General features: G+C 38.2%; 3 protein-coding genes, 2 non-coding genes and 2 pseudogenes across 5 annotated transcripts; 1 reads left to right on the top strand and 6 right to left on the bottom strand.

Moving 5' to 3' along the window:
- Nucleotides 1-936: 936 nt before the first annotated feature.
- LOC108845614 (zinc finger CCCH domain-containing protein 25-like) lies at nucleotides 937-3,056 on the top strand (annotated as a pseudogene).
- A 47-nt stretch (nucleotides 3,057-3,103) lies between these two features.
- LOC108847788 (paired amphipathic helix protein Sin3-like 2) lies at nucleotides 3,104-10,122 on the bottom strand. Its single transcript, XM_018621123.2, has 23 exons — nucleotides 9,864-10,122; nucleotides 9,688-9,767; nucleotides 9,361-9,525; nucleotides 9,048-9,246; nucleotides 8,874-8,972; nucleotides 8,600-8,767; nucleotides 8,229-8,514; nucleotides 7,800-7,936; nucleotides 7,649-7,718; nucleotides 7,527-7,562; nucleotides 7,237-7,433; nucleotides 7,003-7,157; nucleotides 6,792-6,919; nucleotides 6,426-6,680; nucleotides 5,674-6,267; nucleotides 5,512-5,579; nucleotides 4,853-5,422; nucleotides 4,671-4,774; nucleotides 4,452-4,590; nucleotides 4,205-4,357; nucleotides 3,936-4,102; nucleotides 3,676-3,787; nucleotides 3,104-3,593 (listed from the first exon to the last, which is right to left on the bottom strand). Exons 2-23 carry the CDS (start codon nucleotides 9,762-9,764, stop codon nucleotides 3,438-3,440), a joined length of 4,035 nt encoding a protein of 1,344 aa, XP_018476625.1. The 5' UTR covers nucleotides 9,765-9,767; nucleotides 9,864-10,122; the 3' UTR covers nucleotides 3,104-3,437.
- Nucleotides 10,123-11,392: 1,270 nt separating this feature from the next.
- LOC108845616 (uncharacterized) lies at nucleotides 11,393-11,950 on the bottom strand. The gene has a single exon (XM_018618797.1). The coding sequence runs from the start codon at nucleotides 11,948-11,950 to the stop codon at nucleotides 11,393-11,395; it is 558 nt and encodes a 185-aa protein (XP_018474299.1).
- A 2,980-nt stretch (nucleotides 11,951-14,930) lies between these two features.
- LOC108845617 (translocase of chloroplast 120, chloroplastic-like) lies at nucleotides 14,931-16,691 on the bottom strand (annotated as a pseudogene).
- Nucleotides 16,692-16,832: 141 nt separating this feature from the next.
- Nucleotides 16,833-20,100, bottom strand: LOC108848061 (tRNA (guanine(26)-N(2))-dimethyltransferase 1). The gene is made up of 12 exons (XM_018621468.2): nucleotides 19,980-20,100; nucleotides 19,778-19,898; nucleotides 19,250-19,537; nucleotides 19,068-19,155; nucleotides 18,843-18,964; nucleotides 18,615-18,754; nucleotides 18,462-18,534; nucleotides 18,275-18,363; nucleotides 18,073-18,178; nucleotides 17,770-17,982; nucleotides 17,390-17,662; nucleotides 16,833-17,291 (listed from the first exon to the last, which is right to left on the bottom strand). The coding sequence occupies exons 2-12, from the start codon at nucleotides 19,871-19,873 to the stop codon at nucleotides 17,010-17,012; spliced, it is 1,770 nt and encodes a 589-aa protein (XP_018476970.2). The 5' UTR covers nucleotides 19,874-19,898; nucleotides 19,980-20,100; the 3' UTR covers nucleotides 16,833-17,009.
- An 83-nt stretch (nucleotides 20,101-20,183) lies between these two features.
- Nucleotides 20,184-20,257, bottom strand: TRNAI-AAU (transfer RNA isoleucine (anticodon AAU)). The gene has a single exon. It is a non-coding gene; the product is annotated as a tRNA-Ile (tRNA).
- Nucleotides 20,258-20,332: 75 nt separating this feature from the next.
- On the bottom strand, nucleotides 20,333-20,406 carry TRNAI-AAU (transfer RNA isoleucine (anticodon AAU)). The gene has a single exon. It is a non-coding gene; the product is annotated as a tRNA-Ile (tRNA).
- Nucleotides 20,407-22,490: the final 2,084 nt, after the last annotated feature.

The raw sequence follows: 22,490 nt of genomic DNA, 5'->3' as shown, positions 1-22,490 counted from the left end.
GTGATACAATTTAAGTGATTTAATTCAAGTCTTTTTTTATAAACATCTAACATGAAAAAACTGCCTTCCACATAACAAATTGTTCTTCAAAAGAAGCTGAAGCTTTAACATCTCTTGCATTAAATCATTGCTGGTAGCATTATCTAATGTGATTGAAAGAAATGTTCTCATATCTCCATTGTTTACATGACTCAAGAAGCTATACTTACCTGAATCTGAAGGTGGTGGTACAAAAGCTAGGATCTTGTTGTTCAACCTCCGCTTTCTATCAGTGCAATGCGATTCGCAAGACACATGCAACATTTATGGACCACAGAATCAGAGTAAAGCTGATTCTTTTGGAAGACTAGCTAGTTCCCTCTTCAAAATAGCTTAACATTAATATGGTTTCTATCAATGTAATGCGTCGTGAAACACATGCAACGTTCATGCGTGCTTGATGACCACATTATCATAGAATCAGTAGACTAATAAACTTTACATTAACATTCAAGTACTTCCAATCCTTTCTAACACTTTCATATCTATACGTAAAGCAAATGGAAGATTTTGTTAAATAATAGATTTAGCTACCATCTCACCAAAAACGATATGATTATTTTTTTTTCTTTTTTTTTTGCTTTAGCATATGCAGCAGCCAATATGTTAGAATATGATATGATACTAATAATTTCTTAAAACTTTTTACTAATCATATATTCATATGATAAAAACAGTTATAATAAATAAAAATACTTTTAGTTACCTTATTTTAGAACTAATTTTGTTATTTGAAATATTAAAAAATTAAAGAGGAAATAAAATTATAGAGATAATAGAAAGGAAAAAGTCTTTTTTTTAATGTAAAGAAATCCCTGATTAATTAATTAGGGTTTTGTATGGCCCGAATATATATAGAAGATAACAAGTTGGAGGTTGATAATAAAATAAGAGGGAATGGCTCACCGAATACTGAGAGATCATTATGCCGATGGATGGGAACGCTCCGATTTGCCAGTCACCTGCGAATCTTGCCTCGGTGACAATCCGTACATGCGGATGGTGAGACCTTAATTGCTCCGTGTTGCTATTGTGTGTTGGTTTCAATGGCTCTTGAATCTTATGTTTAGATTTTTTCTCACCCAATATATATATATATAGGTTTTTATTTAGTTTATCATTAAATTCATGGTTTATATCCAAATTATTCTAGTATCAGTAACTTTATCTTTTATTTTGGTATTGGATGTAGTAACTGATCCAAGTGTTGAGACCTTGCTCCGTACGTGTTGTTTGTTTTGGTTTCAATGGCTCTTAGATCTTCTTTTCGGATCTCTCGTATCCTGTTCAGGCTCTTGGTTTGCTCTTGATGTTTACTTTATATTTTGTAGGAGTTAAAAATATATACGTTTAGATTTTTGGGTACGTAGTTATGAATCTCATGGTTTATATCCAAATTCATCTAGTATTAGTAACAACTTTTCTTTTTTTGTCTAGGTGTATTAACTGACCCAAGTGTCATTGTATCTTTTCTATATGTGTAGACCATTGCGAACTATGATAAGGAATGCAAGGTATGTACACGGCCTTTCACGGTGTTTAGGTGGCGACCTGGCCGGAAATCTAGATACAAAAAACCGAAATCTGTCACACTTGTTCCAAGCTGAAGAACGTATGCCAAGTCTGCCTTCTGGATCTTTGATGTAGATAGATATTTGGAAATATTCCAAATATCTTATTATTGTTTTTATTAATTATTTTTGATAATTATCTTTAATATTTTAGGGTTTTATGGTTTTATATATATAGCCGTCTTGGCTTATGGTTGTATTCAGTTTTTGATTGATTAAAAAAGTTAAGAGTTTTCTTTGTTGTTCCTTGTTTTCGGTAGATCATTGGTGATCTCAACGAATTTAAGAAGACATTGATCTTAGGCATTCTTAGACTAAATAAGATCTTTGTGATTATCCTAGTTTTCCGGGTATTCTAAGAATCAACGGATCTCTAGTTCTATCTTTAAAGCTTCCGCTACATCAATCTTGAGTATGGTCTTCCAGTTCAGGTCAGAGGCACGGCACTCAACATTACTACGATCATTACTCTATCCCCAGAAGCGATGTCAACAGAAAGCACTTTGCTGAGGAGCATGACCGAATGGTATTCTTACATTCTTATATCTTTATTAAAAAAATAAAAATAAACGACTATCTATATTTCACCGTTGGTTGGTTTGAAAGCTTGCTTGATATATATAGTTTCTGCATGGGTGTGAATTCAATTATTATTTTTTTTCTTTTATATATGTAGACGAGAGCTGGACTGGATTGTGAATCTTCATTTGGGAAGATGGGACCTAATAATACTCTTCTGAGGCTTCAGAGAACAGAACCATATCATAAAAGAAATCAGCCACGAGTTTGTAGTTTCTACACCATTGGTCGCTGTACAAGAGGTGCCGAATGTGCATACCTGCACGAGATGCCCAAAACAGGAGAGCTATCCCACCAAAACATTAAAGATCGTTATTATGGGTAAGCTACTTTCTTTGGTATACATCGAGTCTTTGTTGCCTTCTCCATTGCCTCTTTCAATATATATCCCAATGGTGCTTGTGAAATTTCTATAGTATATTAGATCATATATATACTCGATATTTAGAAGCCAATGACAGATATTAATTTTGTTGGGCACTTTGGAACCACCAGAGGATGAAAGCATCAAAACGCTTTACATCGGTAGAGTTAACTCGAGAATTCTTAAGCAGGACATACGTGATCAATTCCATGCTTATGGAGATATTGAATCTATCAGAATACTGGCCGAGAAAGCCTGTGTGTTTGTCACATACACAACCCGACAAGGAGCAGAGAATGCCGCAAAATATCTCTCCAACATGCTAGTCATCAACGATCAAAGGCTAAAACTCACATGGGGAAGACCTAAGTTGTCCAAGTCTGATCAAAATAGTTGGGATCAACAAGGTAGTGTGGCTCAGCAGCAGTACTAAACGTCAGCTAGTTCTGGTTAGATTTGATCAAAAACAGGTTTGTTTTGCTTTGAGAAGAGAGTTTTATTAGTAGGTGCTCTTGGTGAATGATTCTGTATGAGAAGAAACTAACAAGAAACGTTGAAAAACCATTTACTTATATATAAAAAGAGAGAATCTCTCCTTGGAACTTTACTATGTCTGTAGATACAAACAAACCAAGAATGTGTTTCCAATATTTACATCCACACATTTCTTTTTTTTTCGTAAACCTAAATCATCAAGATACAAATTAGATAAATACACACACACTACTGTGCAAGTAACTTCTTCACAGAATACTAACGAGAAAGTATTGAAACTTCTTTTTATTTCTGGGAAAGTTGCAGAGACAGAACCTGGTCAGCCTCTAACCTTCCTTGTATTGAAGTAAAATGATAAAAGATCCGTTTTGATCTTCTTCTTGCTGCTGTCATCTTGAAGCTGAGAGAAACTTGTGGAATCTTTCTATTCTATACAACTTGCGTTGCTGGGATGATGAGTTGTCATGTGACGAGTTCTCGCTCTTCTTCTTCTTCTTCTTTATCTTCCTGTGGAAGAAATCCTCCGTGTCCAAAACATACGAAATCTACAACAAGAGATGTTATCAATATATAAGAGCACTTGTTTATGTGTAACCGGTTTGGTTTAAGACTAGAAAGACTGGTTACCTTGTAGGAAGAGCAAGACATCTTGCACTCGAGGCCATTAATTACTTCTACATTTTCCATTGCCTTGCAGGCTACTGCAAGATCATCTAGACCAGAGTATCCACGCATGTTCCTGCACAATAAGATCGACTTAGTTTTTTTTTAATGTATAACGTCCTGAATCATTCCAAAAGAAATGTAACTGTACCAAATTATACGGCAAGAGATGGGTTTATATGTGATTAGGAACAGGTAAAAAAATGTCCTGAAACTCGATATACCTTTTTAACACAATGGACTGCGGCACTACTTTTTTCCCTGATGAGTTGGAAAGAAACTCTTTTTGCAGATAATTTGCAAACGTGGGATCCATGGAAACTGCACAAGCCTCAGGCTTTTCGATTATATTATCCATAAGCTGGATTGACAAATGAGGTGGAGAGGACGACTACATATGAATTAAATAAAACACACAAGTTTCAGGGTTAACGAATCAAATGAAGAGAGAGAGAGAGAGAGAGATGAGAATTGGTTTAGGGTTGGTTCTTACACATTCCAACCGATAGATATTTTCCTCGTGAAGGAGGATCCTGGCGTTTTCATAATACACCGAGTCAATGACCCTCCCAGGTTTCCTAGACTTCTCATACTCATACAACTGAAGAAGCTTATTATCCATATCGTCTGCTACAACAGCTTGAAGCTGCAGCACATGAAACGAAATCAGAAAGGAATACAAAAGTCTGGAAAGTATAAACAAATGATCAAAAATCTAAAACTAAGTGACAAAAAATTACCTGTTTAACTAGTTTGTATATCAGTTTTTCCAACGTGAATAGAACATACGATTGGTTTCCAATAATAGCTCGACATTCATCCTCAAACTTGGAGCTTTCAGCTGAGCCATTAAGCAGACTAAACAGAGCACTCATAAACCTTCACAAAACGAGTTTATGACTTCAATACGCTCCATGGTCTGTCTATATATCTTACATTAATTTGGTTGAGGACTGTACCTTGCATAAGGATCTGGTGAACTAGTAGTATCTTTCGTGTTTCTTCGATTCACTTCACCGCCTGTGCAATATGTTTTTGGAGACAAAATTCTCTCGTACAGGATCTGGAAATTAAAACCCAATGTGAAATCAGATTTTTAATCTGAGAAAGCAAATCATAATAAACGATTGATTGCACTCACTCGATGAAGCCTGAAAAGAACATAAAAGTCGTCATTGCCGTAGAACACTCTGGAATCTTTTTGTCTCTCATCAAGCAACGCAGCTGCAGCTACATGCTTTGAAAGAGGCTTAACGGATAACACAACACGTTCTGACAATGGAAGCAACCGATTGTCTTCTTCTTCTTCTTCTATAAGATGAGAATCCATTCCCTCTGCCTCTCCTTCACTCTCAGCTTTACCATCAATCTCATCATGATCACCTTCTTCCTCCATACCATTACCGTCTTGTGAACATTCGTCACCAATAGATTCAGTTCCGGACGCGTCCTCCCCACCTTCTGAAGCATCATCACCATCCTCATCTTCATCATTATCTCCTTCAGCTTCAACGGAATGTTCTGGCTTGGCAGTAGACTTCAAACCACTATCTTCATAAACAACAAAGTTGTCTTCAGAATCACCAATAGGTGATAATTCACCTTCCTCCTTCTCAATATTGGATGAACCATCATAATTACTGTTGGCTTTAGAAGCATCTGGCAGCACTCCATCTGATGTAACTATAGTTCTACTGCCAATACAACGTACCTAGAGATATGACCATGAAAAATGAGAATAGTCGGAAGAGTCGATAAAAAGCAAAAACGACCATATAATTAAAATGTGAAACTCTATACCTGAGTATGATGAATGGTATCAGTGTTATCTATAGCTTCACCTGGTTTGGATAAAATGCCACGTGCACCTTGAAAATAAAAGTAAAACAATCACTGACATGTTAAGGTCGATATTACACACAAACTGAAGAAAAAAAAAATCAAGTTCATTCTTGAAAGTACCTGACGAATCTCCACTCCCTACTTTACTATTATTGTTTTCTACCCCACTGGCTACTCTATCACCAACATCTCCAGATCGTTTATCAGCTCCATTTCCATTTTCTTGATCTTTCTGGGGTTTTACAGCAGAACAGGTGGCAACATCTTTCTTAGCCGGATGATCACCATCCTTACAGTTTTCTTTCGCTGCAGTATTCTCATCTCCATAGGCAGTGAACTTTAGTTGCCTCGAAGTCAAATTTGCCGAGCCAGAGCTCACATTCACCTCCCCACTCGTCAATGCACCGTGATGCTTGGTTTCTACAACATCATCTTCAACAGAATTTGACCCCTTGGCCCTGGGTGGAACACCAAGCATCATCTCCAGGAAATTTCTCCAGAGCTTCAGAACTTTATCGATCTGCTCCTTTGTAGAACATATCTCCTCACACGAAAATTGGACTAGTTTAAATAGATCTTCATGAATAGTCCTGTCCAAATATTCATACTCGAAGTGAGGAACTATGGGTTGTCTGTGACCAGCGGCTACAGACAGAAGAACATCATCTTCTTCCTGAGACTTCTCTTTCAGGTCCTTGATTTCAGTCACCAGCGCTGGTATTAAATGTAAAATTTATGAGAACAAATAAGTTAATGCAAGTATAGACACGTGACAAATGAATATATTCAATAAAATTTGAGGAAGAACTTATCGTTCGTTACTTATATACAAGCTTCGTGATGGACCAACAATATTCGAAGAGTTTATTTACCTTTTGCACTCAAGTTCTTAGAATCTTGCTGCTTAAAATAGAAGCTGCGGTGATCAAGTGACTTGTAATGATTTTTGGCATACACATCCGCCCAGACCGCATTAAAATCTTCACGGCACTTTGTCCACTCTTCTTGTTTCTGCTTCAAACGAGTAAGAATTACAGGAAGTGCAGCGGCAGGATTCTTACGTATTAGGTCTGTTACGTCAAGACCATGGTCACCATAAAGTCTCTCTATGCACCTTATATTTAGGGCTGTAATAAGCCAATAACAAAATAGCAACTGTAAGACAAGAGATGAGAGCTCAAAGATAGGGAAAGAGAGATGAAACAGAGGGGGGCTACAATCACTAAACGCCTACAGACCTGTGAAGTGGTCTTCAACCCGGAAGGAGCCCTCAATACTTATCTTCTTCTCAATTATATTATTCAACAAGTCTTCTGCGTTTTTCGCAGCAGAACCCACAGATTCCAACAGCATATCCAACTCAAATCTGTAACAAGAAGGAAGTAAAACAACAACCACAACGTACAAATCACTTAAAACTACACAATCTATAATCTCAGTAAAAAGTACCTGTCATCTTCACATCTAAACAAACTTTCTTCATATTGGTTTCTGCGCATGTGCTTAAAAGAGTAGTCTTCACTTCCTGAGGTGACAGAAACCCAGTGATCATTTAAAACAGCAGCCCCTAGTTTCTGTCTGTGGCGCACCGAAGGTATTGGATACTGCAAATAAGATGTAATAGTAAGTACAGTTAAAATGCCTCGGATGCAACAACATAGAACTCTAAAAATATATATTTACATCCGATGGGAGGAGTCGGTAGCTAGGAGTGCAACGCTCGCAATCAGATAGATCAAGCTCTTGAATAGATTTCTCCAAGTACTTGTTGTCCTTGGAACGCTCCTTTTCCTTAGCAGCATCAAGGTCTCGTTTGTATTCTCTTTCCTTTTCCTCCTTCTTCACTGGCCTAGATAAATGTTCTTCACTAATAAGTGATTCTGCAGCAAATGTACCCAACAGTGTTAGTAATCCCAATGACGTAGAAAGACCAGAGAAAAAGCATATAAGAAGGTTAAGAAAATGCCGCATACTTTTGCTCATAACGCCAGCGAGGTGCTGGAAACCATCTGCAAAATAGGATGCTGATCAGAAACAGCTCGACACCTTCACTAGAAAGAAAAGAAAAAACAGAAGGCAATTTTAATATCATTACTCTCACAACGCTCAAAGAACTGATTGAACTCATCCATGAGATCAGGGAATTTTCCAAGCAGATCAGAGACCTGAAAGAGAGATAGTGGAGTTAAGACAAAATCGACTTCCCCCTCCCTATCCATCAACAACAAAGCTATTTGTAGACTTACCAAATTCTGCAGTTCGTTCCTGTCGATAATTCCATTGCTGAAAATATTGAGACACTTCAAGAATGTCTGATAATCATCTTGGCTGCTTAATCTCTCCTTGACTTTCTCACAAAACACAAATGCTTGGTTGTACATGCCTAACACAATGAAAATATCACAGAAAAAAAAAACAAGATTATCGTAAGTATCAGAGAACAAGAATACACTGGTTGCACCATAACATACCTGTTGACAACGAAATCAGAAATTTATATTAAAATATTCAAACAATTTACAAAAAAACAATGCATCAACTTATATATTGGGCATGATGATAAGCGAGAAGACGTATAGCATGTTATTAAGCTCCTGTATAAAGCATTAGAATTGTTGAGCCTAGAAAACAGAAGAAAAGTGTTGATTCTCCATATAGTTCAAAAAGCTGCGTACTTTTTAGATTGTTTTTCTCAGAATGTGAGGCAGGACTGGAGTACGCTTCAAAGCCCTCACTGGTTCTTCTGGATGACTTCCTTTTCTCTGAGAAATGGTGCAAGTTATCTTGCTCTGCTTCTCCATCATCCAAATCACGGCTTCTCCTTTCTCTATTCTCCTTATCGACTCGTTTCTTCGGCTCTCTGTGCATCTTAACCATTGCTTTATCATCATTAAGGTCAGAACGGTCAACACTTTGATCACGGTCACCCCGAGAAGCAACAGCCCTTTCTCGCCGGCGATCCTGATGATTAAAAATGTATCAGTTGAGAGACCAGAGACGTGACAAACAGTGATAGACAGGAGAAAAAATGTAACTGATACAATACCTTCTCCATTAACATTCGACGCACAAGAGGAGGGCCTGATCCTCGGTCATGATACCGTTGGGCCTGACTCCGTATTAACTGAGCTGCTGAATGAGCCGCCAAAGACTCTGGCAGAAACCTAGTAAACTCTTCAAGCAAATCCAGGTGGTCCTCAAAAAGAGCCGATACCTAACAAACATATATTAGAGCGCTATAAAATAACCGATAAACTTCAACTGTAACAGTTGTAAGAGAGAGATATAGTGACACTAAGAGAGAGATATAGTGACACTACCTCATTGTAAACCTCAGTGATGTCCTTATCATCCTTCCGATACATATTTAAGATCTCCAAGAAAGACTTATACACATCTTCATCGTTCTGGAACCGTTTCTGCAGAGAGACAGATACAATGAGGCACTTGGAAGGAAAAAAAAAACAATATACGAGAGAAACCTCTTTGCATACCTTGATTTTATTAACAAAAGAGATGGCTTCTTCAAATTCAACAGTCTTCTTAGGTGGTGGAGCTTCTTCTTCTTCTTCTTCAACTTCATCAAGCGTTATTTCAAATCCCTTAGGCAGAAAGGTGTTAAACCCGAAAATCAAATTGTTATGCCCTTTAAACAACTCCTTGACTCGTGCAATCACACCAGACGTATCGGTCCTGGTAAAAAAAAACGCAAAGATGAAGAATATTAAAAAAAAAAACAAGAATTCAATCTGATGATGATGATGAATAGGGAAAAAAGCAAAAGGTGTTTGTTTGTTAGTTAGTTACCTTTGTGCCTTGAAGTCTTTCATAACCTCAAGAAACATATCATATTTGTCCCTTTGATCTTGAAACATCTCCTTGACATCCTTCAAGTAGGACAAAGCATCATCGGTTGTCAACTTCTGAGAGTTTACTCCCCCACCATCACCAGGCACTGGAGATTGCACATATCTGCGCCATCCAAAACAAGCTCTTCTTATAACTTAAAACCAAAAAACTAGACTTCCCCTATGCATGTGATTAAAGTTGATCACCAACTAAAAACCTAGAATTAGAAACCTGAATGATTATTATGATTTACAAATCGAATTAAAAAAAAAAGAGTAAACTCACGATTCGCCACGAGAAGAGGGGAAAGGACGTTTGAATTGAGACCCAGAGGAGTACACATCATCTCTAATCCGCTTCATTTGCTGCCAAAACATTTAAGAAGAAAAAAGATCATTAATCAGTAAAACAAAAAAAAAAATCTAAGAGTTTGAAATTCAGATGAAGTTAATGATACTTACTCTATGAGATGGAAACCAAATCACCCAGATCTCTCGAATCGAGATGAAACAGTTCCGATCACCGGCGACTATTTCACATGAATTCTCAGATTGTGTGCAAAACACTGAAGAAGAATTGCGATTGAAACAGAGTTGAATCAAAACAAAACAGAAAAAAAAAAAAGAGCAAGACAGAGATGAAGAGATTGTCCAAAAGGAGCTGCTACGACTGAGAGAGGAGAGAGGAGAGAGGAGAGAGGGGTGAGAGGAGAGAATATGAAGAAGAGAAGAAACAACGACGGGTGCGGGCCCAAAAAAATTTCAATTTCTAAATTTGCGGGTCAGACGGGTTTAACCGATAGATTGGGCAGCGGGTTAGCGGGCACATGAGTCCAAAAAAAAAAAGAGTAAAGAGACGGTTGTCCAAAAAAAAACGTTAACGGAGACAGTTTAATCAATGGTCGATATTAACAAAATATTGAATGACATGAAAACTCGTATTTTATGTGTCAAAAGAAAATGTGGAGTTTAGTGATATATCAAAAAGGAAACGTTAACGGAGCCTCGCACGTATGGGTCCTCTAGACTCTAGTAGTAGGCTTTAACTTATCCACCGTTAGTTTGGAAAAAGAATACACTTGGCCTCAATCCATGAGTGTGTACGAACAGATGAAAACTCGCACGTGCGAGGTCACGCATATATCAATGGAGGTAAACATCAACGCTTACAGAGAAAACATCATCAGCAGCTTACAGAGAGAGGGATTATCAAAATGGCCACCCTGCTTCGCCCTGTCACTCTCCCTCTCCCCCTCCCCCACAGTCCTCCGCCACCCCCACGGTGGCCTCCGGCACCCCCGTGCAGTCCTCCCTCCCCCGCTCTACCTCCTCCCTCCGACGACCGCCCCATGCTCGTCCCGTGGACAAACGAGCGCAACAGACGTCCTTTTCTACCAGAAACTCTTTCCTTCCAACCGAGCAACAAATTTCCGGCACTCTCCTTGAGCCGCAAGAAACCGGCGAAGAAGGAGACCCGCTTTGAAATCGACCCGATCACGCTGCTTGTCAGAAGAGCACCTGCCCCTGTCCCCCGCAGTCCTTCGGTGAAGACAGAGATCCGCTATCGAACCTACCCGAGCGGCGAGCGTCGCCCTCTTTACCCCAACCGTGCAGAATCGTTCTACCATGTAAACCCCAACCGTGCAGAATCTTTCTACCATGTAAACCCCATCGTTGTCTTTCTGCTTGTTACTGGATTTGTTCTTTACGTTTTACCTTGAGGATTGAATCTCGACCTCTTTCTATATTTGGATATGTTTACTTGTTGATTTACTACTATCTTAATCTGTTCAATCCTCAAGGTTATTTGTTTTTAAGTGTATCTAGCTTTATAAACCCCATCGCTGTCTTTCTGCTTGTTGCTGGATTTGTTTTTCACGTATAATCTCAATCGACAAAAAAAATTATAACTTTATGTATTCGAACAAGAAAGACACCGTTCCCCACTTGGAACCCAAATGCCTATTGATCACATTGCAACAAAAAAAAAATTATGTACTAATGAGACTATGTAACAGCCTTGGCATAGAGCTTAGAGGATTCTTCACAATACCTGTGGGGAGTTGTCGACGATGATAACACGAGATAAAGTCACGCCCAAGGACAGACAAATCCTTGAGGTAGTTACCGTCAAAGAAAACACACGAGTCACGGTACACTCTATGGCGAAAGAGCTTCCTCTTAGGGTCAAGCACATTCAGAAGCTGCTCGGCGTAGATACTCTGGCTGGCTGTAAATATAATGATCTCCAAAACACGGGACACTCTCTCCATAAACTGGTGCAGGTGAGGACGGCACCGCACATACACCGTATGCTCTTCTTCGTTGAAATGTACAGGGAATTCGAAATCCACATCTTCATACAGTTCCAAAGTAGAGTGCACAAGTGCATCCGGCTTTTGTTTCACTTGATAACCTCTTTCATAGTGATCTGTCAACGTCTCGTCCTCAGCGCGTTTTAATAGCTTACCATCAATTGCAGTTTTCACATCTTTTCCTCCAGAAACTGACACACCAACGATCTCGCTTCTTCTTGGGAGGGACTTCATCTCCTGTGTCTTTTGTCTCTAGGTCTCTTAAAAGCTTAATGATATCCGATTCAAAAACACCAGCTGAATGATACTCGCGTCGGAGCAAAACTCATCTTACCAGGTTTCTTAGAGGTCAAGGCAAGGCGCTTCCTCTTCACCAACGAGGACTTCCCGACAGGCGCAAACTCATCGGCCGGACAATCCTCAGTTCGGATACTGCTCTTCACATACTTGCTTAGCACTATGTTCGAGCCCTCGACGGGTCCTCGCCGGAGATAACCGGCGGAATAAAAAGCTTGTCGAGCGGAATCTCCACGGGGATGAATCCGAGAGCGGCAGTGGTGAGATTGGACCTAGGCGCGAGTGAGAAAAGGGTTCTGGCTAGTTTAACCGGCGGGTTAGGGCTTATGAAATTGAAATGCGAGAGCGAAGCTGGAGAGATGAAACCTCGGAAGCTGAGCTAAAATCATATCTGTAATTGATTCTCTTCACGTCTTTTATGTCAGTGTAGTAGTTTTCTCTGTTCTAGATTCTGATAGCAGCCATGGACGTGTTAGCTTTACGTATCCAGGTCGAAGAAAATATCCGCAGCGGAAACGCAGCGTTTTGTCTTTCCATTTTTGTTCTCTCTTTTTTGTTGGAAAAAAGTTTCCTATAGTGGGTAATGTATGCAAAACCATACAGAATATTTAAATGTGTACCGAACAACACCAACTCGCTAAAATGTGTCAAATTCATCATTTGGGGTGTAATTAGATCTAATCAAAAGTTCTTGGGGTTCAATCGAATTGTTGAAAAGTTTAACTGGTTTAAGCCCAAAACCAAATCCGATTTTAAAATTGATCGGACCTTATCCTACTCTTTCAACCAGAAGTTAACCAAACAAATCCAAAGTTCATTTAAAAAGATTCTTCTTGAAGAAGTGAATCTGGACGAAGAAGTAAAGCCGTCATTTATAACTTGAAACATCAAGTTCATCTTCTTTTAAAAAAAAACATCAAGTTCATCAAAAATATATTCAAAGATTTTATTTTGAATTCTTACTTGTATTTAAGCTTCTTACTCACCAAGTATTTGAGTTATTTTATTTCTCTATCAAGTATTTATCTTGGTTCATTGTTGTTACATAACAGTGTTTGACCTCTCTTGTGTTGAGGCAGTTGTCAAGGATTTTGAATGATTATAGGAGTTCCACATTTGGTATTCTTATGTTTTTTTTAGGTGAGCATATGTATATTTTTTTTAAGGTTCATTGGTTTAGCTGACTGAGGTTTTCTCTTCTCTTTTCATTTTCTTCAATAGGTTGGGCAAATTCTAAGCAAACCTGACATAGCTCCATCTGCTTGGGTCGTCGTTTTGAGCGATCGAGCTCCAGCTACACATTTTTTTTTCAGCTTGAACTTTTGTTATGCAATTGTTTTACTTTTCAGGTTTAAACTTTTGTTAGGTAACTAGATTTTGGGCTTGTATGATGCTTTTTTTCTTAACAGTTGCTTGTATAACTCATAAGGTTATTGATTTGTGATTTATTTTTAGATTCTATTTTTATGTACTTATTGTATTATAAAAGAGTTTATATAGTTCTATTTTTTATTCGGACTTTTATAAATTAAATTAGCCACAAATAACGTGTAATCTAATATGCTATACTGTTAGGGAATTATCCAAGAAAGTTGTTTGCGGAATCCACAAGCTCTTATTCCACCTGTTCAGGATTTGTCTGTTCACTAGAAACACAGTAGTTTGTATCACAAAACCAGTCACCTAATCAAGTACGCAGAACACGAATCAAGCAAGATAAGAAGGAACACAAGACACTTTTGTTAACCCAGTGTTCACCTCCCTTCCTCGATGTGAAGAAGGAGCTATACTCACCGGAGAGAGAAATCGGTCTCTCAACCTTCCATTATATCAAACACAGGAGTACAATATCCAGAGGTTACAGTTCCTGTCAACCTCTCTTGATCTCTGTTACAAATCACCTAGAGATACAAGTATATATGGAAGAGCCTAGCTAGTATACAGAGAACCTTTCTTCTCTCTAGCTCTATCTCTACAGACCAAAGCCCTGGTCTCGAGCTCTCTCGAGCTCCCACTCTTCTGCGCCTCTCCTCTGTGTTTCCTTGTGTCTATCTTGTGTTAGGTCATCTGTCGTGACCCTCTCCATCTGATATAATCAGAACTTGACCTAATGGGCTTTGTCGATTAGGCCCATAGTCATACACGCGTGACTTGTGCAAGTTAGCCCAACTTGAACAAGTCCGGTCTTCTTGACCAAACCTCAATCCATAGTTTATTTGATGACCCAGAGTTCACCGTTGGAGCTACGTCCCTGGGGCCTGGCAAGACAAGACACTAACCTCCTTAGTGTACAACACACGAGTCTTGCTTTTACATTAGGCAAGAGTAGTTACAACTGATAACCGGTTGTCAATAACCGTAAACCATTGAGTAATAAACCGGCCGTTAAACAAAAACGCCATATAACTCAATTGTCAATCTCGACGTGGTTCAAGCTTCCAATATAGCTGATTCTTCATCACCAACGTAACATATACTAGCTACAGATTTGGGAAGAAATCTGTCACTAATTTTTGTAGCTGAATAGTGATGACAAATCAGTTGCTAAAGTTGTTGCTAATGAGCAACGGAATATGTCGTAGCCATAACATTGCTATTGGCTACGGAAGTTATTCTCGCCAGTCCGTTGCTATGTAGCTACAGAATGGTGACAAATAAAATTTAGCGTGGAAGCTGAGGCCAAGGATTTCATCTGTAGCCATCCTTCGCTAACCTAGTTCTAGCTACAGATTGTATCCTATAGCTACAGAAAATACGGTAGCTATTTCAACAAATTCTTGTAGTGTACATACAGCAAAATCCTTAACAATCAGTCATTATTAATTATAATAGAAGGAACACGGAAAAGTGCGGAAGAGTCCAAATTCTTAAGCCCACAGGGGGGGTCACCTAGAGAGAAAAAACCTCTCACCTTTCACTAAACGGTTTTTCAATAAATAGCTAATTCTTTTTATTTTTGATCTTAAAAACATTAAATACTCTTCATAAGAAACTTCAATAATCCTGCTCTAAGTAGCTTCTTAAGCAGAGGAACAAGTGCGGGCATAGCATGTTCGAGCTGTTCAAAGATGTTTGTCGGGATGCTTACTTGCGCTGCCCCTCTGCTGTTCAGATTAGCACAAGCAGTTAGACCAGATGAACAAGGAGAATAATAACTAAGTAGCTTCTTAAACAGAGGAACAAGTATAGCCATAGCATGTTGGAGCTGTTCAAAGATGTTTGCCCGGATGCTTACTTGCGCTGCCCCTCTGCTGTTCAGATTAGCACAAGCAGTTAGAGCAGATGAACGTCCTATGGGCACTTGGGTCTGTATATTCCCTCCGATAGCAAGACCCCCATGCCCATCCACCACAGAAAGTCCCAGTACTGTAGATAAAAACCTACCAAGCCACTGAGCTTGTAAACTACCACAATAAGCAGCATCACCTCGACTAGTCATTGCCCCACCACCATACACATCCATTCCGAACCTTTTATTATCAATAAACTTACGTTCTGCTTTCACCCCCGCAGACACCGAATCACCCAAGAGCGTCACAGCGAGACCAGCCGCAGCTTTGTGTTTCCTAAAATCGGTATGACTTCGAAGAGTGCAAGACAATTCATCCCCAGTATTTTTTTGCATCTCAAAACCTAGGGCGGTTGATCTATTACCCTCCTCTCCATGTACAACCAAGCTGGCCATTTCCAGCTGCACGTTTGCAGCTTTCTTGAGGTTCTCTGTGATTTGGCCCTCGTAAGACATATATATATATTTTTGTTAACATTAGCCCAACCCCCTTCAGTACTTAGACCATTATAGCCAATATCATGATCCCACCTCGGAGTTACCAGGACTGGCTCAACGATTAGGCACGGGTTGGAGATTTCAATAAGTGGATAGGAACGAACAGGATGATTGTTAGTGTCATACCATATCGGTATAGGTACTCACCTGGTAGGTGGAAGAATAATACGAGGTCGTCGTCTCTCCTTTTCCGCTTTCATCTCTAGGTCCGCCTGGTGCTCAAACTCAACACGATATTGCTCCTTCTGAGATTTACTAAGCCTAGAAATCTCAGCTTCAGTCAATCGCTTAAAAGGAGGAGGAGGAGGAGGAAACTGATATGATTCATCATCGTCTTCAGGCAATTGAGGCGGTCTCGATTCCACAAGAGATGAGAGAAAAAATGACAGTGGTTGAGCCTTGGATCGAGCTAATGGTCTTCCGGCTGGACTATAATTATTATTACCACCATCTAGTAATTTCAGAAGAGCATTTGCTTCTGCTAGAATCTTGGATGCAAACTAATCAAAATCTTTGCTTAACAGTTACATTGTGGTTAACTAATCAAAATCTGTATTCTAGTCAAAATTGTATTCTTCACTATATTAAAGTTTGTATGTTGACATTACATGTTGACATTACATGTTTTAATTAGTACGAGTTATCCGCAAATAGTGCTGAGCCAATTGGGCATCCAAGAGCCAGAAAAAGCACTTTCCACGATCACAAAAAGAACTGAGAACAATCGACAATTTTGATCATTTGCCGGGATCGAATACGTAATACTAAGCAACAAAAAGAGTAATAAAACACAATGCCGTTGCCGGGCATCGAACCCGGGTCACCCGGGTGACAGGCGGGAATACTTACCACTATACTACAACGACTTGTTGTTAGTTGATTCGGTGTCATTATAAATAATTTAACTTTACGTTGTTTTGTCTGGATATTTACTACAAACTACGAAGCCTGCAAAAATGCTGAAAATTTAATGATTGCTTCTTATTTCTCGGACAGAATACAGCTGAGTGATTGTGCCTGTCCCGGAGTCGATACTAATAAACTGGTATGAAACTACTAAAGAGACCCAATACAAGAGATACGATAAGTTCACTGTCAGTGCTTTGATCAAAAAGACAGAACATGAAGAATAATGTTTTTGGAAAATAAATAAAAAGGAGCAAAGTCTTTTTGCAAAACAAAAATCTAAAATTCTGAGTGTAAAAAACATTATGATGTTGAAGCAATATCCTCTCCTGTCTTCTGGCGTTTCAGGTCTGGCTCATCCTCGGTGACATCTTCTTCCTTCTTCTCCTCTTCTCCTTCTGCTTCCTTGTGGCCATTGAGATGATCCTTAACTGCTTCATGACCAATAAGCGAGACGTGCTTGCTTGTGATCTGACGACCAGCTCTTATCTTTGGACCCCAATGCTTCTCCGGGTTTGGTAGAAACCTTGCTACTTTCTTCACCTGTGCTTTGCTAAGTGAACCAACGTGCCGCGAAAAATCAGCCTGCTAACAAACAAACAAAAAACCAGTGTTTAAATACTCAAAAGCTTGGAAATTTATTCAAAGAAAATAAAAGCATTAGAGGCGATCAAAAGAGGGACCTGAAGAGATGGTTCTTTAGATAGAATCACACTTCCTGGATGTTCAGGTGATTGCGCTTTCACAGGATGATTCTTCACCCAGCAACGCATGATGTCCCAGATAATCTCCATAGGAGCATCAGTTTTAATCCCTAACGGGTTCACATGAGACCCGGAGACACGATACTTTGCATTCATCACCGCTGATCTAAACATAGCAGCTGATGGTGAAGTGCACTTTAACGTTCCAGAGAGACTATGAAGGCTCAAAAAGAGCGGAACATCTAGCAGTTCCTGAGGAGACAAAGACAAAAAAAAAACAAATAGTGATTTAGAGAAACTTACACAAACCCAAAAAAAGAAAAAAAAAACAGAGACTTTGAAGCAGAGTTTTTTTTTGCCTCAGAGATAGTGGTAAGAACAGAGCATATCTTGTCGTAAGCAGGATATTTATCTTTCATGGATTTAACACCGTTCAGAATCGAAGTCACCCATTCCTGATCATGCATTGGTGCTGACCATATCGGTCCACCCATGTTATACTTCTTCCCACAGTGAGTGCAGTCCTGAGGGACTACAGGACCAACTCCTGCTTGATACCTCACACTGTTATTCTGCATTATAAAAAAAAGGATTATGATTTAAAAATAAAAAAAAAGCGGTTTTCAGAAACTAACTATGCAAAAAGACAAGACAAAAGAAACCTTAGGGAGAGATCTTCCAACGGATTGAAGATGAAAAGAATCACAACCAATGCATTGATAGACGTATGAGAGCTTTAGTGGAGTGTTCTTCATTGCACTCGCCGAACTGCATTATCATACATAAAGTTTCGAGCTTTACTTCTCTCTCTCTCTCTCTCTAAGCTGAGGGAAGTCTTTGGGAGAGAGAAAGAAAGAAACTTACGTGTAGACTCTGACAAAAACACGGACGTAGAAATCCATTTGGACTGATAGAACAGGGACAATATACCGCTTGTAGCGGTTTGCATGGCTCTGCAAATTATCAAAGTAAAGAAACCATTATACATCTTTTACAAATATCACAAGCCCAGAAGGAAGATTTGGGCGTGAGTGTGAGAAACAATTATTACCTCGATGCTGGCGAGGAGGATCCGCAGAGCCATCTCGTGACAATACTTCCCTTTAAGTGGATAGGAACCATACCTAACAATAGACATGTTTAAGAGATTCAGACAAGTGTTTAGAGTAAGGTAATGTATAAGTGGTGGAAAAAAGGATCTCACTTGGAATAGCAAACCTCGCCATTGGCACCACATAACACTGCCATATCAGTTGCTGTACACATCAGCAACCCGCCATCTGCAACTGATTGAACAGCTGAATCTAGGAAGATAGACGGCGCACCATATGGATCAAGATCAACCTAAGACATAAACTGACCAGATTAGTTGACAGAAGAATCAACAAAAAATATTTTTTTACTAAATGAGCATAGAAAACTGGATGCATACCACATCAAACTCTTTAGGGTTGGTGAGCATATGGACACGCGCATCAGTAAGATGCGACTCCACCTTTGAAGTAGACATCAAGCCGTTGAACTTTATGTTTCTCTGGCAAGCCTCAACCGATGCTTTAAAGAGAGAAAAGTGCAAAAATACATATATTATTGCAAAGTCTGAGTTTCCAAAAACCTTTTCCACAAGCACAAATGTTGAGAAAAAAAAACATAATACCAGGGTCATTATCTAAAGCCACAACTTGACCAATTCCTTCAACTTCACGAGCATATCTCAAAGCCCTTAACCCGGAAGCTGACAGTGCCTACAAATAAGAACAAAACAAAACAAAAAATGTGAACTAACAGTAAAGCACAGTTACTACACAGTCATAAGGGAAAGTAAATAGGTAAACAAACCTCAAGCACTCTTGGTAGCTTGAGTTCCCTTCGTGCAGATTCATATGTGGTCTTCACAGCTTCCTTTGGTCCATCCTGAGATGTTTCTTCATGTTCTCCATTGCTTTTTTTACCATTATCCTCGCCGTTTTCAGTAAGAGTCTCTTCCTTGGAAACTTGAGAAGAAACATCTTTCTCAGGGGCTTTACCAGATGATCTAGCTCTTTTAGATAACATGGCCTCATGCTCTTGCTTGCGCTTCGATATATACGCCCTCAGGACAGCAATAGACATGTCCCTGTTGTTCACCTAACCACAAAAACAATAAACCAATTAGTGAGTTTCTCACAAAATGAAACTAAACCCATAGCCAACTAAAGAAAGGCACTTAAAAACACTTCACTATGCCCCCAAAACTAATGCTTGATCAGTCCAAAGATTACACTTTATGTAATTCAAATAAGTTCTTAGCAAAAAAAAAAAAAAGGAAGAGCCTTTGCACCAAAATCAAATCCAAAAGGCAACAAAGAAAAAAAAATAAAGAAAAACCTGAGCTTTGTTGAAGAAGACTTGATTCTTCTTGTGCATGAGAATCTCAGCTTCTCCTTCCTTGATAACGGTATAATCATTTAGATCTATCTCCATTGCTGATCTCAGGTTCTTCCACAAACTGAAATTAACGACAACACGAATCGGTTAAATCACAAAGCTTGAAGCTTTTGAATATGAGAGTAAAGATGATTGAAGAAACCCTTTAAAGCTTCTCTCTTTGGTTGCAGTTTCAGAGAGAAAGAGAAGCCGTACGGGTTGCAGTTTCAAAACCCTACCTAGGGAGAGAGGAGATTACACAATTTTCTTTTTTTTTAATTGGGATGAAATTGGTTATTTCAAAACAAACGAGGTCAAAACAGAAATAAATCAAAAAAGGAGGGAGACAAAAAACAAGTTAATAGATTGGCCTATACAGGTATCGAACCTGTGACCTTCGCGTTATTAGCACGACGCTCTAACCAACTGAGCTAATAGGCCACTTGACTTAATGTCAGCACTAAGAAACAATTCACTATGCTAGGATAAAAAGAGAGGATACAAAAGACAAAACAGTGGCCTATACAGGAATCGAACCTGTGACCTTCGCGTTATTAGCACGACGCTCTAACCAACTGAGCTAATAGGCCAGGATGCTAAGTTTTGTATGTGTACCATATTTAGGGTTCGAATGGGAGGGCAGAACAAAGGCAATTCTCCCGCACAAGCAGTTCTCCCGCACTTAAATCACCATTCACGTTTTTTTCTGTTTTAAAATGCAGTTAGCGGGAGATCTGCATGCAGTTCAATATTTTTTGTCTTTTTGTGGAAAAAGCGTGAGATCTTCATGCAGATCTCATCCGCTAACATTTGATGGTGTTTGCGGGAGATCTGCGAACATTCAACTTTAAAATATTTTATTTATTTTAATAAATACAATACTTTCATTTTGTTTTACTCACAACTTTAATAAAACTAAAACTATCATTGATTATGTATTTATCTTCTATTTTTGTTATATAATTTTACATTTATTTAAATTATTATATTTACATATAAATATAATTATTATATTTATATGTATTATGCAAATATAGTAATATAATTTAAATATATATACTAGTGAAAGATAATATATATATATATCATTAATTTTAATATTTTCATAATTTATTTCAAAGTTGTAGTAACATGGATTTAGTGCAAGATTTATTTTGTTTATGTAATTTTTATATTATATGTTTTGATATATTTTATTATTTAAACTTATAATTTATTTTGTTTGAACTATTTTTATTATTAAAAATTATAATAATTGTTTGATCTGCCAGCATGACACATTTGATCTGCATCTCTCCTGCACGATCCGTTTGATCTGCATTTGTCCAATTTGATATGTATGATCTGCTTGATTTGTCCTGTTTGTACTGTTTTTACCATTCGAAAACTTAGATAAACATGTGAGAGTGCAGGATATCATTATCAAGCTAAAGAAGACTAAAGAGAGAAGAAGATGCAGAGCTTAACATCAAACAAATGTTGCTAGTTAAAGGCTTAAAGCATTTCTAGTCTAAATCCGTTTTTTAGAAGTCTCTTATTCCAATTCTTGGTCAGTTGCTAGTTTAACCAGATTTTCAAGATTCGTTTATGTTGTGAAATACATTTTTCTTTTGTCTTTATATTAGCTACGTATATTTTGATCAAAAAAAAAAATATTAGCTACGTATATACCACATATTTGGTGAAATGAAATTAACAAACGTGTGAAATGAAACAATGATCTATTCAATTTTAAGCATTTACTATCGTTGAATTTCTAAAGAAAAAATGGAAGATAAAAAAAAAACGTAGACAACTAGACAAGTCACTGTTGAAAAGGAGGCTTTGGCTCAGCGAACACGCTTCCCATAAAAGTCAGATTCAATCATAACTCGACACGTATCTACCAGGCCACATCATCCATCTTGTTTGTGTAATTACACTGTTAAGATTTTTTACACACTGTAATTACGATCGGTAGTCACCTGAAGGTTTTGCGCGCTACTATATGGTAGATTCTCTCTAAACATTTCAGTGACATGACATTTACATGATAAATGTGCATTAACTAAGCATAAATCGTAACAAGAAGTAAGCTAAGTAATACTATATGTATATACGAGACGTAGAGGTTAATTTGTTATTATTTTACCGGAACTCTAAATTTCACAATCATAATCACATAACGATTCAGTGTTACAAAAAAAAAAACACATAACGAAATTGTAGAAATGAAGCGCGTGATATTTGTGAAATTTATTAATGCTATGAATTGAAAGCAACTTATCATATCATTTTTCTGGTAGTTTTCAGAAGCAGCAGAAAAGCATCTCCTACCTTAAAATGGTTTTGCGCGTGTCGCTTTCTTATTGGATCCGACTTCTTTATTTCTGATTGAGTTTAATATGTAAGTTCAAATATTGAAGTAACAATCATGTATGACGGTTAAAAAAATTTAACATATGATCCTAGTATCTCCTAAATATATATATTCACCACGTAAGGATGTAGCATCGATTTATACACATGTACAGTAAACAAACTTTCTTACTATTGTTTTGAATTGACTTTCTAAATGTGATAACTGCAAGACCGTATACTATATACACATGTTAATGGTAACCTTCAGCCTCTATCATGTGTTTATAGTTACCAGTCAACCATCGTTGCAAAAGTGATACGTTTTCGAAAAAGT

The sequence above is a fragment of the Raphanus sativus genome, chromosome 3 (genome assembly GCF_000801105.2).
Source record: "Raphanus sativus cultivar WK10039 chromosome 3, ASM80110v3, whole genome shotgun sequence".
Classification (NCBI taxonomy): domain Eukaryota; kingdom Viridiplantae; phylum Streptophyta; class Magnoliopsida; order Brassicales; family Brassicaceae; genus Raphanus; species Raphanus sativus.
Note: the sequence above shows the minus strand (reverse complement) of the source record. Positions and strands in the feature narration are given on the sequence as shown.